At 38.5% G+C, this 14,224-nt stretch overlaps 1 protein-coding gene across 1 annotated transcript; it reads left to right on the forward strand.

Annotated features, from left to right (window-relative positions):
- Nucleotides 1–7,083: 7,083 nt before the first annotated feature.
- LOC126505715 (paraplegin-like) lies at nucleotides 7,084–8,138 on the forward strand. Its single transcript, XM_050148946.1, is given in 1 exon segment — nucleotides 7,084–8,138. A coding segment is annotated over 1 exon segment (1,020 nt). The 3' UTR covers nucleotides 8,104–8,138.
- Nucleotides 8,139–14,224: the final 6,086 nt, after the last annotated feature.

Genomic DNA, 14,224 nt, shown 5'->3' on the forward strand with positions numbered 1-14,224 from the left:
AAAATACCAAGAATTATTTATAAAACAGGGACAATCCATATAATTTCTGAAAGTTGAAATCATGCAGAAAATGATTAAGTGTATATTTCTGTGAAACTTTTCAGAATCTCTTTTGAATCTTAATACAGTACTCATGATCTTGAAGTGAATAACAACATTTAATGATTCTTGATCTTGTCACAGAAATCCTGTCCTTGGACTAGTATCTTCTGTGACATCTGTAAACTAATGACAAGAGATCTACATAAATGATAGCAATCAGCCAAATACACTGAGTCTATTGAGGGTTATTGAAGGTGTAAGTCACGAACAATGCCACACCAGTTTGGAATTATGATTAATAGAGTGGTATTTATTTAAAGAGGAAAAAACTTACAGATCACCGTCCCAGACAACAGCCCTCTGCTCAACCAGGAAGGGAGTCTAGTCGCTGGCGGAGCAGGAAGTGAAGAGAGAGAGTGGAGGAAGTAGCGGTTTTTTTAAAGGGAGAGAAACCACGCCCCAATGGGCTGGTATCTCAACAGCTATTGGTTGGAGGGGTGGAAGGACCTCCCGCAACAGGTTATTGTCCTCAGACAATAGGGATTCACAAATGATAGATGAATTCTTCTGGTGTACCGAACAAAGGCAGAGTATTTATCTTCTTAAATATTTGTAAATCTCCCATCACATAATTTTATAATGCCCTCAAATCCAAAACAAGGGCAATAATAGGAGTTTAAAATGAAGAATACCTTCATCCCTTGTGGGGCTCTGAGGGTAGGACTGCTGAATTTGGAGATCCTACTTTAGTGAATGTGTCTGTACAAATATCATTCAGGAAAGAAGGAATAGCATTTAGCGCATTCATTTCCACATTTTCCAAACTCTTTGTACTTATTTTATTTGCAAATTTCCACCTGGTTGTCAAGAGAATATCTTGTTAATCAAAGCCAACTAATGGAATGTCAGATTATCAACCTTATCTTAAACAGCTAAGTTGTTTTGGGTATTGACTTATAGAAGAAAATATTTGCTCTATAAGAGTCACAAAGTCTCATCATTTTAGTTTACTGACAATGAAGATTCAAAATTTTTAGAGATGAAAATCCAGGAAAATCCATTTATTCCAATTCCAACATCTAAAAATCTAGAACTAAACATTAAGAGAATGGGCTAATATAATACCTCAAGGTAAGTTCTAAATTTAAAAACATATCACGAGCCATGACACACTGTGCACCAAGTAAACCTTTCTGAGTAAATAAATGTACACCTTCTTGCACAAGAAAACAGCAGCACATTCTGTCCTCAAGTTCCCATTGAAAGCAAAAAGATTTGTCAACTTCCTTAGTCCTTGCCCAAACTGAGAACCAAAAAATAAGAGAGCTGATTTGGAAGAGAATGACAGACAAGTTTTAGTTAACTGACATGTGCATGGAGATCTTTACAAGTGAATAAAGCTCAAAGAAATTACCCAAACATGAGCAGTAAATTCTAGGCCTGCTGCTAAGAGATACTCAGTATGGCATTAGGAAGAAGCTAGTGATGAGAGGTATTACTGAAGAGTTTGCACGAAAGTCCAGGGCAACTGGCTCACGTGCAGTCAAGTTTGTTTTCCAGCCTTGGTATGTAAAGGAACTCCCTCCACAAGGATATAGCATAAAAATGCTGAGAAAGATGAGTGGTTTTTTTCATCGTCTAACACAAGTGGCCTCAGCTTGAAATAATCAAAATACTGATTTTGCAAAAAATTCTTTTTGAGACAGGGCCTCATTCTGTAGCCCTTCTGGCTGAAACTTGTCTGTTAGACCAAGCTGGAATTGATCTCACAGACATCTGCATTCCTCTGCCTCCTGAGCTCTGGGATTAAAGATGTGAACCACTTTTACAAGCCCAAATTTGCATATTTTGAAATGATATTCCCATAATTTCTTTACATCATATACCCATTTGTTTTTAGTAGTTGAGGTCAACATGTGTGATGATAAGCGCAGTGGGTTACATGTTAGAGCGAGTTGTCAAACACTGTATGCCTACCTTTTGGGACTATGAACTTGGGCTATTGCTTTAACACTCTGATATATAGTTTCCATACCTAAAATGGGATGAATAATTCATAGAGTAGCTTAAAAGATTAAGTGAAGCAATATATGTAAAGTGGCTAGTACATTTCAAGCACTCAATAAATATTAAATGTCAGTATATTTTATTTCTTCAGGTACAAAATAAATCAGTGAATGAATCAGGAAAAATTAACTTTTCTATAGTTTTAAATATGAAGCAAGTGTTAGTCACAGTTTGAAAAGTAGAACAGAAAGGATAGGAGAAATTGAAGATATGGATAATTCTTATCCACTACCATTGAATCCCCATATGCGATAAACTTCAACTTCTTAATGGCTTAAAGCATAGCTAAATAACAGGCACATTTGTGGTGGAGCTCACGTAGAAGAAGCTATTGATGACTGCAAGGCACCAGGCTGTGGATACTTCACTCGACAATTAGATATTGTGTGCAGTGTGACTAGTCACACACTGACTGACACAACTACATCTTCCCCCACATTTGCACAGGATCTTTGAAAAATGGGGATCAAAATGTTTAGTAGAGTATTAAAAATTTAAATGGATGGGGAAGGTACCTAGAAGTTTTGTAACAGACATCCAACACGGTTAAATGGAAGAGAGATAGTACTTGTGTTCTGTAGAACAGTGGGGAGATTTATTATTGACAATAATCTCTTACATATTTTTGAATATGAAGGAAAACTCAATCAAAGTCTCCAAACAAATGTAACAATAAAGAGATGAACACATTACTCATCCTGATTTATTCATCACATACTGTATGCACGTCTTGAAATAGTTCAATGTACTCCATTAATAGCTATAATTATTTTATATTAATCAAAAAGTTTTAAAGTATTTAAAGAGATGGAAAGACTTGCTACTTTGATATGATCATTATACATTGTATAAATCTATCAAATTATTACATTATACTCTGTAAATTTGAACAATTAGAATCATTAATAGGTGAAGAAAAAGGATCCCAGTATCATCTCCTGCTTCATATGTGCATGGAAGAAAAAGCTGAAACAAACAGAAAGTCAGTGTATAAACTGAATTTATGCTGTCCTTAATAGCATATTGTTCTCACACCTCTTGATTTAGCAAATGTATCTGGAGCACTTATAACATGCAAATTCAATGCTAATTAGTAATCACAAAGTTAATGATCAAGCTTAGACTGATGCATACATTCACAAACAAGTACATATACTTACAATCAATTGGAAAACAAATATTGAACAAAATGAATAAGTCAAGTGGATGTTGACAGGTCGATGTGATGAAGGAGGATATTATAGGTAGGTTAAAAAAAAAGAATAACATGATGAAATGTCAAGAGCATAAGGACATGAGACCTGGTATGTCTTTTTTCTTTGTCCTACAAAATTCCACCATTTATTAAGGTCTAATCGATATTATAAGCTGAATATCAATCCCCATATTTAGTACTCCCTGATTACATCCTTAATTTTTTTCCTTAAGATATCTGGAGCTTCTTCAGACCAGGGAAGCAAAAGTCTCAGTAAAATTAACACCCTAGGATCTCATTTACTCTTTGCCATCAGTAGTCAGTAAAATAGTTTGTTTCTAGAATAAAGGAAGTAAGGAAAATGAAAGAAATGGGGGTGAATTTAAAGCTTTAGGGTCAATGACTAGGTGAGATAACATAGGCATGTAGAATCATTGAATAAGTACAAAGCTTAAGTTTTGAGGAAACAAGATAATTTGGTAAATTTGGTATTAATAGCAATGCAACGTCAAAGTTAAGTAGGTTATGGCCCATGTTTCATACACAATATTCAAAGAAACATATTCAATTAAAGAGATTCACATGATGGCTTTGAATTTAAAAAGGAACATTTAACAGAGGAAATCCAGGGAATAATCTAACATGGGAGAAAGAAAGAATATATGTCAATAGAAAATGGAGGAAAATGTAAAAAGAGATTTAGAAGTGTTGTTAGCAGATCCCAGAAACAAAACAGAGAAGAGAAATGAAAGAGATTTGAGGGGCTGAGGAAATTGATGGCTCACTACATGAACTGCGTGTGGCACACACATGAGGACCTAACTTTGGGTCATCAACACCCACATAAAAACTCAGATCAGGTTATCAATATCAGCAACCCAGTGCTGAGAACATAGACAGAAAGAACTTAAGACCAATCAGTCAGTCAGTCTCGCGAACTAGAGTTCAGAGCTAGTGAGAGATCCTGCCTAAAAGTAATAATGTGGAAGGAAACTGAGGTAGACATCTATAAGTGCCCTCTGACTTTCACAGAACCATAAGAGCACATGAGTATGTGCACACGCACACACACAAACACACACCACACACATATGCAGACAAACACACAGAGTGGGGAAGATGTATTGCATTTATAGCTCCCATGGTTACCTGATTCCATCAAAATTAGTTTCAGGAAATCAATATATCTAAATAAAAATTTTCATCCATCATATCACGTAACTGAATATACTCAAAGTGATAGATCAACAGCTTTAAGAAGAAAGGGTTTAGCTAGGTGGTGATGGTGCACACCTTTAATCCCAGCCTCAGGAGGCAGAGGAAGATGGATCCCTGTGAGTTAGAGGCCAGCCTGGTCTACAAGAGCTAGTTCCAGGACAGGCTCCAAAGCTACAGAGAAACCTTGTCTTGAAAAAAAAAGTAGAAGAAAAGAAGAAGAAGAAGAAAAAGAAGAAGAAGAAGAAGAAGAAGAAGAAGAAGAAGAAGAAGAAGAAGAAGAAGAAGAAGAAGAAGAAGAAGAAAGGGTTTATATGCAGATATTTACACTATGATTTCCATATTGACATTGTTTTAAGCAAGAATTAATTATTTTATCTTCCTTATCACTTTATAACATGCAATTTTTGTATTAAGAACATTTTTACATCCCACCTGCAGCTTCTCCTCCCTCTTCTCCTCCTAATCTTCCCTCCATACCTCTCCTTTGCCTGCTTACTATCTACTCCTCCTCTGTTTCTATTCAGAAAATGTCAGGCCTCCCCTGAATAACAACAAGACATGGCATATCAAGTTGCAGTAAGACTACTCACCCCACTTCAACATTAAAGATGGACAAGGTAACCCCAAAATTTGAAAACACAAGTCACAGTTCATGCTGCAGAGGATGTGGAGCAAGGGGAACACTCCTCCATCACAGGTAAATGTATAATATGCAATTTTTAAAGCTTATTTTAATTAAGATTTCAAAAAAGTTTGAAGTTGACACCAACTATCTAAAACTAATGAAAAAATCATTTTTATTAATTCATTAATTAATTTGTGTTTGTAGTGGGCAGGGGTGACACACATGCCACTGCACACATGTCAAAACCAGAGGACGGTTTTGTAGAGTGACCTCTCTCCGTTCTTGCCTGGTGTGGGGATTTGAATGAGAAATGTCTCATGTAGATTTAGAAATTTGATCAGTAGTCCCCAGCTGGTGCACTGTTTGGGGAAGTGAAGAGGGCTCATCCTTGCTCAGAAGTACATTACTAGGGACAGGCTTTTATAGTCTAAAGCCTCATGTCACTTCCAGTTCATTCTCTCTGCTTGTGCTTGTCACTGAAGTGTGATTTCTCAGCTCCATTCTCCTGCTGCCATGCTTACAGCGGGCAGGTCCAGTTCCCTGCTATGATAGATTCTTATTCCTCTGGAAGTTTACGCTAAAATAAACTCTCTCACAATTCCCTTTTGGTCATGGTGTTTTATCACAGCAATAGAAAAATAATATACACAGGAAATTGGGAACTTAAGGTTTGAGCAACAAGCACCCTTACCTGTTGAGCCAACTCACCATCCAGAATTCATTGTTGATATAGAATAAGAAACCCACCAGCCATTTTGGAGTCACCAATCTATATGTGTGAAGAAAAGATTCATGCATCTAAAATGTCATAGGAGATTTGACTAACTAATAGGTAATTAGCTTAGAGGTAGCCAGATATTTTCATTTTGGATTTTGTGGATAACTGGGGAGAATGGAAGTAAAAAGTCAAGAAATGGGAGTTAGAGAGTTGACTCAGCAGCTAAGAGCATTTGTTTCTCTTTTAGAAGAACTGTACTCAGTTCTCTGAACCTACATGGCAACTAACACTATTTGGACGTCTAGATCAGGGTCTGATGCCCTCTTCCAGCCTCTGTGGGCACAAGGTTAAACATGGTTCTTATACATAAGTGTTCTTATATACAAAAAAAAAAAAAGCTCACCCACATAAAATGAATGATAACTTTGTTTTTTAAGTGAAAATACAAGACAGATGAAAGTTTCTAGAAAGCATGTGATCAAGTATTTAGATTTATATCCTTGAGAATGAGAAGCAATTACAAATTATGTAATCAGGGTAACTTAGCTAGTCAAAGAAAAAGAGCATAAACTCATACTGATGATGGATTTTGCCTGTGTCTTGTTATATGACAGCCCAGGAAAGCATTTCCCATAACAAAGAAGTAAACATATTTCATGGTACAATCAAATTAGTAATCTGAATTACTTTTCCACAAAAACATACAGAAGTCAGTACCTTATTCATTTCTCATTTGGTGTGGTAATTCACTCAACCACTTATTACTTTATTCACTCAAGAACAACGGAGTGCTCATTGCAGCCTAGCAGCATAGGCACTGGTCATAAAATAGTGAGGCGGAACAGTCCTTGAGATCAAGAAAGCCTAAGCATCCTCCAGATATTTCCAACCTATTCAAAGAAAACTAATTTCTTTAAAATAAAATCCAATGTGGCTATCTTGCCAAAATAGCCTATATGTTTTTACCAAATTAACAACCTGTTCATGATATGATATACCACACCTGTTGTTCAGATATCACATATCACATCAATTTTCTGGAACACTCCTGACTTTATATCTCACAGCTGCAGTTTTACTTTAACAGAAAGGCATTAAAGAATACATTTTCGCTTCCGAGAGTCTCATGCATCCTAGGCTGGTCTTGAACTCAGTATGTGGCTGAGGATTACCTTGAACTTCAGATCATCCTGCCTCCAGAGTGCTAGTTTTACAGGAATGGGCACTACAGACCATGTCATCGTCCTGGCATCCACGAATCGAGCTGATGTTTTGGACAATGCTCTGATGAGGCCTGGGCGACTCGATAGGCATGTCTTCATTGATCTTCCCACTCTGCAGGAGCGGCGGGAGATTTTCGAGCAGCACCTGAAAGGCCTGAAGTTGACCCAGCCGAGCAGTTTCTACTCCCAGCGACTGGCAGAGCTGACACCAGGATTCAGTGGCGCCGACATCGCCAACATCTGCAATGAGGCTGCCCTGCATGCTGCACGGGAGGGGCACACATCTGTCCACACGTTCAACTTTGAATATGCGGTGGAGTGTGTCATTGCCGGAACTGCTAAAAAGAGTAAGATCCTTTCCAAGGAGGAGCAGAGAGTGGTTGCCTACCATGAGTCTGGCCATGCCTTGGTTGGTTGGCTGCTCGAGCACACAGAAGCTGTAATGAAGGTCTCCATAGCACCTCGAACAAACGCTGCTCTGGGCTTCTCTCAGATGCTCCCTCCGGACCAGTACCTCTTCACCAAGGAACAGCTGTTTGAGCGGATGTGCATGGCGCTAGGAGGTCGCGCGGCTGAGGACATCTCATTCAGCAGGGTGACCTCTGGGGCCTAGGACGACTTGAAGAAGGTCACCCGCATTGCCTACTCCATGGTGAAACAGTTTGGGATGGCACCTAGCATTGGGCCTGTCTCCTTTCCTGAGGCACAAGAGGGCCTCATGGGCATTGGACGGCGTCCCTTCAGCCAGGGCCTCCAGCAGCTGATGGACCATGAAGCCAAACTGCTGGTGGCTAAGGCCTACAGACACACCGAGAAGGTGCTGCTGGACAACCTGGACAAGCTGCAGGCGCTGGCGAATGCCCTTCTGGAAAAGGAAGTGATAAACTATGAGGACATTGAGGCCCTCATTGGCCCACCACCCCACGGGCCAAAGAAAATGATCGCACCACAGAAATGGATTGATGCTGAAAAGGAGAAACAAGCCTTGGGGGAGGAGGAAGGTCCGGCTCCTTAGCCTCCACCTCCAAGGCCCAGCTCCACTTTCCTCAACTGCACCTGCAGTTAATTTGGAACTTGTTGGCCAGGTGCCATCAGCCTCTGGGAGTCTTCTCACCTGAAACTTGAATCTCAGCCTCTGTCGGCTCTCTCTGGTTTCTCATGAAGACTTCTGATATCTATTTATTGATTCAGGATTAGTAAATCGTTGGCAGAGACAAAAAAAAAAAAGAATACATTTTCACTGATTCTTTTCAATGAGTTTTCACCGTACCCAGCATTGTATGTTAACCAGCTTCCTAGATATCCTTCTAGCAAGGACTCAAAACCTTCTGTTGTGGTCACAGGCTGATTTCATAGATGCACGCGTAGGACATAAAGTTGCAGTACGCCAGGTGATATAGATGACCAGCATTCTGTCACTTTGAACAGAGAAGAATGCTTTTGCTTCTTAGTTTAAAGAAATACAGTAGGAGGTGATCATTCACATTACATAAAAGAACCCAGAAGGATCCAAACTCCTTCACATAGATTCATATGTCAACTGCTCTATGAAAACTAATACATTTAACACTCTATGTAATACCTCCCAACCTCTGGGAAAACAACAAATGGGTTATTTAAACTCAGCTTGTGCTTAGGGGAATTCTTTCTTTAAAAGAACAGCTTTTACTGAAAAAAAAAAAAAAAAAAAAAAGGTTAGAACTTCATGGCCCCGAGGTAACTTACTGCCTGTTTCTTAGTGTTACCACAGTTCTCCTAATTGATGGATAAAAAGCCAACAAAGAAGAGCCGTGCATGGAGTACCATAGCCCTGGAAGGAAATGAGATATGAGAGTCATAAAGTTGAATTTTCTGTAGAAAACACTGAGTTATTTACCTCTTGATAATTTAGAATACTAGTAAATTATTTTACTTAGTATAAATATCCTTGAAGGTTCTAATGTAAAAATGTCCATAAAATGAGATCTGAACAACGCCATTTTTCTCCCATTATATACTAATACAATCAAGAAAAGGAAATGTTTATACTCTTAAAATGCTAGGACTTTCATCATCTATGGCTTTCTAAGAACCTTTCCTTGTTTCTCCCACTTACTAAAAATTGTACAAAGGGCCCAGTTAGTCTCATTCTTGCGTACTTCCTGAATCACACTATGCCACCTTGTTACTTGACCACAAAGTACTAACAGTAAACTAAAACCTCAATCCTTAGAAGACTTTTATCCTATGAATCTTTTTTGAAAACTGTATGACACCTCATCTACTCCGTTACTTATCCTTCAAAAGACATAGGATTCAAAGTACGACTCCTGTTTCCATTTTCCTCCTTATTTCATCCCAAATGTGACTTAAAATTGAATCACTATCTTAATTAACTATGTCCTCTTCTTCGGGACTTATATTCCATTGTTTACCAAGTTTTCTTGGTGATTCTTTCATCTTCTTTGCTTTTTACAAAGTTGTTGCCTCATCAAAGGCCTCTTAGCTGATGCTTGGTGAGTACAGATTAATGCTGAGTATTCAGGTCTTATTTCCTTTCTCATTCACACTTCGCAGCTCTCTAGATGGATCTGTCTCGTTGTTCTTATCCCTCAATTCTCTTCTTTAAAGGAAACAAATCAATTTGTTGATAACATCATTTATTAAAATGCCTTCTCTTGTTAGCCTGAGTCTTCCATAACGTGTCCCCACCTAACCTGATATCATCATTCCTTCAAATTGTTTCTAAGTAACTGAGAGTTTGAATACAGCAAAATTCACATTTTAAGCAGATTCTTATAGCCACTGGCCTGTGGACCCAATCTGTAACAATACCTAATCTAGCACATACTATGAATTGAAGAGAAAGTGGAAAGCATAAAATATTTAACATGTTAAATTATATAAATTCATTTTCCACATCCATATATAAGATACATCTGAGTATAGTCATGTTTGCTTGATAGTGACTGTCTATGGCTGACTTCATACCACAATGACAAACAAAACTATGAGGTATATTGATGTTTCTCTGCTCTGAGTTTGAACATAAGCACTGCCATCTTTTATCAAAGCAGTTGTGATAACTTGTAGGAGACCACACAGAAAAGAACATGTTAGAATTCTCTTGAAAAGAACAGGCTATGGCTTACCAGTCCGTCCCCTCCTTGGAATTATAGAAAAGATAAAAGATAACTTACTGGGTTAGATCTCTGCTGGTGTAGCTTCCCAAATGGATCCCCTAAACCCTTTATTAGTGCAGTGCTTTGCCACTTGTCCATGCTGTAGGTGGAACTCTTCACTGATGGTAAGTATCCTCAGGGACTTGTAGGTAGGGAAGCTGTCTTTGAGTCACCCATGCATGACCCCGTGAGTACCTTCAACACTGTTTTTGAGCAGAAAACTCTTATCTGTCTGTTGGTGCCCTGACTATAAGTAAATAGATATTTATTCATATGTCCTCAGGAAAAAATAACAACTTCTCCACAAAGCCTATAGCGTTAAAGCATCAATATCTGGCTTTTTAGATAAATATTATCATTCCCTAGTTTACAAGAATTAAAGTAATTAATGGTGAGCATTAGCATAAATAAAGGATAGATAGATAAATAGATGTTAGATTGTTAGATAATTTTTTTTTTACTTATTTGGAATAATAGATACTATTTACATTATCTTAATATATATTTTATTAAAATAAACGTTGTTTCATTAAACTTTGAAAAATGTTTTTTGAAAAAAGCCATTAACACTTTGGATTTAATGGAAAATAATAAGGGGATGAGAGGAGATGATGAGGATGTATAACCCAGGAATGAAGGAGACTTTAGCAGAAAAGATGGTGATGGGGCAGGTAGCTCAGTTTTAAAGATATAGATGAGGGAAAGCAGGATCAAACACTGTGCAGAAGTGTGGAAGGGACCATTCCTACACCTCACTGTTTTCTGCCTGCTGTCTTTTGTCTCATTAAAAAAGAAACAAAAATACTAATTATTGACTCTTACCTGTATAATTTAAATATATTATCAGCCAATCTTCACACAACTCGTAATTAAAATCTCCTTAGCTATAGTTGAGAAAGGACCAAAAGAAATGTGTAAGGGACCGAGCTGCCATTGTAACAGGCGCAAGGGTAAAGTACATAATGTGGAGACCATGCTGTCTTTCATTACTTTTCAGTCATGTGCACTGCATTCAAGAGACTCTCTTTGGGGCTGTAGGAAATGGTGTGTTTTAAAAGTTACGGTGTAAAACTGTCAAATCAGAATGCTGCTCATCTCTTACTGTCCTCACAAGCTTCCTACGAAATGTAGGTGTTGATTTACAGAAGGCATCTTTTCATCAGAGACTCCACTGGCATGGGGAAGCATACTGCACTGGCGGGTTTCCAGGCTGCAGGGGACTGTGATTAAACATCACTCTGTTAGTGAACATTGCTGACCTCTTACTAGGTCAGCCCTTCCTTTCTCACTATCACACTGTAATGAAGGCACAAGTAGCATACTTATTTCTATCATTAATAAGTCTTGTATAGGCATGTTTTAAGTAATGCCCCCAAGTTCCAGCATGATGCAAGCAGGGGATCCAGGACACGAACAAAATGGTACAGGTCTAGGCCATTCTGCTAACTTTCTTTGATAGACTGACAAAATCTTTTGAGCATCTCAATGTATGGGAGGCACCAGTACATGAATACATGAGTAACCCATTCCTGAAAGGAAAAGATTACTTTTCCTTGTGTCTTACTTAGGGTTTCTGTTTCTATAAACAGACACCAGACCATGGCAACTCTTATAGAAGAAAATCTTTTAATTGAGGTAGCTTACATTTTCAGAGGTTCAGTTCATTGCCACATGGTGGCCTGTAGGCAGACCTGGTGCTACAGCAGGAACTGAGAGTTCTTAATATTGCATAGCCAACAGGAAGGGTCTCAGACACTGGGCATGGCTTGAACATATGTGACCTCTAAGCCCTCCTCCACAGTGACACACTTCCTCCAATAAGGCTGTACCAACTTTAACAAAGCCACACCTCCTGATTGGTGACTCCCTTTGAGTCTATGGGGCCATTTTCTTTCAATCCACCACATCTTGTTATGACAACAGTTTGAATATATGATAAGTGATTAAATTATTAATTCAGTTCTCAAAGACAGAGCAGTGCACCATCCCATTTAACAAACATACGGGTGTATGAACATGTGCAAATACACACTTACAATCAAGGGGGTAACATGTGTTTTTGCAGTCAGAAAGATCCTGTGCAGGCTTATCAACTTCCCATTAAGTAGGAACTGTCCTTATGATCAACTTTCCTGCTCTAAGCACAGAAGAGAGCTTTAGGTTCAAGGAGTATCCCTCCCTGGGCAATGCCCCCATCCCGTTTTGCTCACCCACAGATCTTGGTACTGTTAACATAAAAGGTTTACTGTAGTTAGTAGACTGTGGATGGTGCCTAATGAACAAACAGCCTGGAGTAAGCACGGTTCACGTAGTCCCCAAGCACTGATGAACACGGAGATTGAGCTATCTCTTCAACCTTATTACTGTCTTTAAGTCGATTTCAAGATATGAGATTTGTGAAATGAAGAGCAGGAACTTCACTGCTGCTGGCATCCCATTTGTCAGGGGCCTGCTGAGGATATATTATCCACAGATGTAATGCCTTTCGCAGGAGGAACACTTCAAAAGACAAATGCTAATATTACATTGTAATATTTAGACACTCTTTTCTTGGAGGTCAGTGTAAGGACAGCAAGTAATTACACCATAACACGGGCCTCTTAATTACAGAGGTTCATATTATCTCTATTCAATGGGGTCATTTTTATATTATAGCAATTCCTCATCTCTAGGAAACACTTTCACTTGCATCAGAATTCTGAAACCTGAAATCTTATGTAAATGCATCTACTTAACAAGGTGATGCCCTCCCTTAAATGTTGTGCTCAACTCTAAGTTACAACATAAACATGAGGCTCCTTTTAAATGAGAGAAGCAGGTTGGTTTTACTATGCGGAGAAATAGCAAGAATAATAACAATGGTAATAACAATAGTCTATTCTGTTATTTCCCGCTGCTGTTAATATGGAGCACATTTACTCGGGTCATTTGAAATACCCACACACCCTCCTGACAAATGATTACACTTGCCACGGCAGGAATCTAACATTGCATCTATCTTGCTGCCACACCCATCACCCTAGAACTTAGTGAGTACTTAAGATCCCTAACCTTTTAGTGGGCTGATACGTTTTCCTTACATTTCATGCTATTGTGTTCCTATAATCTACATTTCAAAGCTCACTATCCTCTGTTTTAGCACTGGTGAGCAGACAAGTGTGAAACATGCATGAAAATAGGTGTGCTCTTGGCAAATACTTGGGCTGTATCACCAGCTGTAGCAAGGATCATGACAGAGATGCATATGACAGTTTCTTTTTAAAATATGAGAATGAACAGGTCTTTATGGTTCCTATAAGCACACAAGACATACTCTCTCTCTCTCTCTCTCTCTCTCTCTCTCTCTCTCTCTCTCTCTCTTTCTCTCTCTCTCTCTCTCTCTGTGTTCTGTGAAATGAGGCCTCAGCACTGAGTTTCAGATTGACTTGCTTTTCTACTAACCAGGATAGTTTTCTTCCCATAGCCCCACAGTTTTTTAACATGAACATCCTCAGTACTTACCAGGACTGCAAATAACCCTAAGTGTCAGGTTTGATAGTCAAAAAAACAGTTAATCATTAAAAACATCATGGTATATTTACCAGTCTCTAATGTATTGTTTTTCGGTCTCTCATGCAGTGTAGAGAAATTTGTAAACCAGCTTGCCTAAAAGATCCTTGACAATGTAGCAATCAAAATGGCTGTCTGCAGAAAACCTTGCCTGCACTTAAAATTAAATGCTCAAAATGAAAGTGCCATATGCACATTCAGCAATAAGTGGTGTGCCCTCTCTTTACTTCAGCCTCCATTTTATTTAATAAACTACAATAATATGTACTTCATAGAAAATCAATCTGAAAGTGCTTTCCAAAATATACTCACAGAGACCTCTAGATGGCGAACTTTAGCAAATTTTATGGCTGGCCTGAATTCTCAGTTTCTTCCTGATTCTGTGTAATCCACCTAGTGAAATGATTTCCAGTTTAATAAGCTACT

The sequence above is a fragment of the Alexandromys fortis genome, unplaced genomic scaffold (genome assembly GCF_014885135.2).
Source record: "Alexandromys fortis isolate MF-2015 unplaced genomic scaffold, M_Fortis_MF-2015_v1.1 scaffold_4, whole genome shotgun sequence".
In the NCBI taxonomy this organism is placed as follows: Eukaryota; Metazoa; Chordata; class Mammalia; order Rodentia; family Cricetidae; genus Alexandromys; species Alexandromys fortis.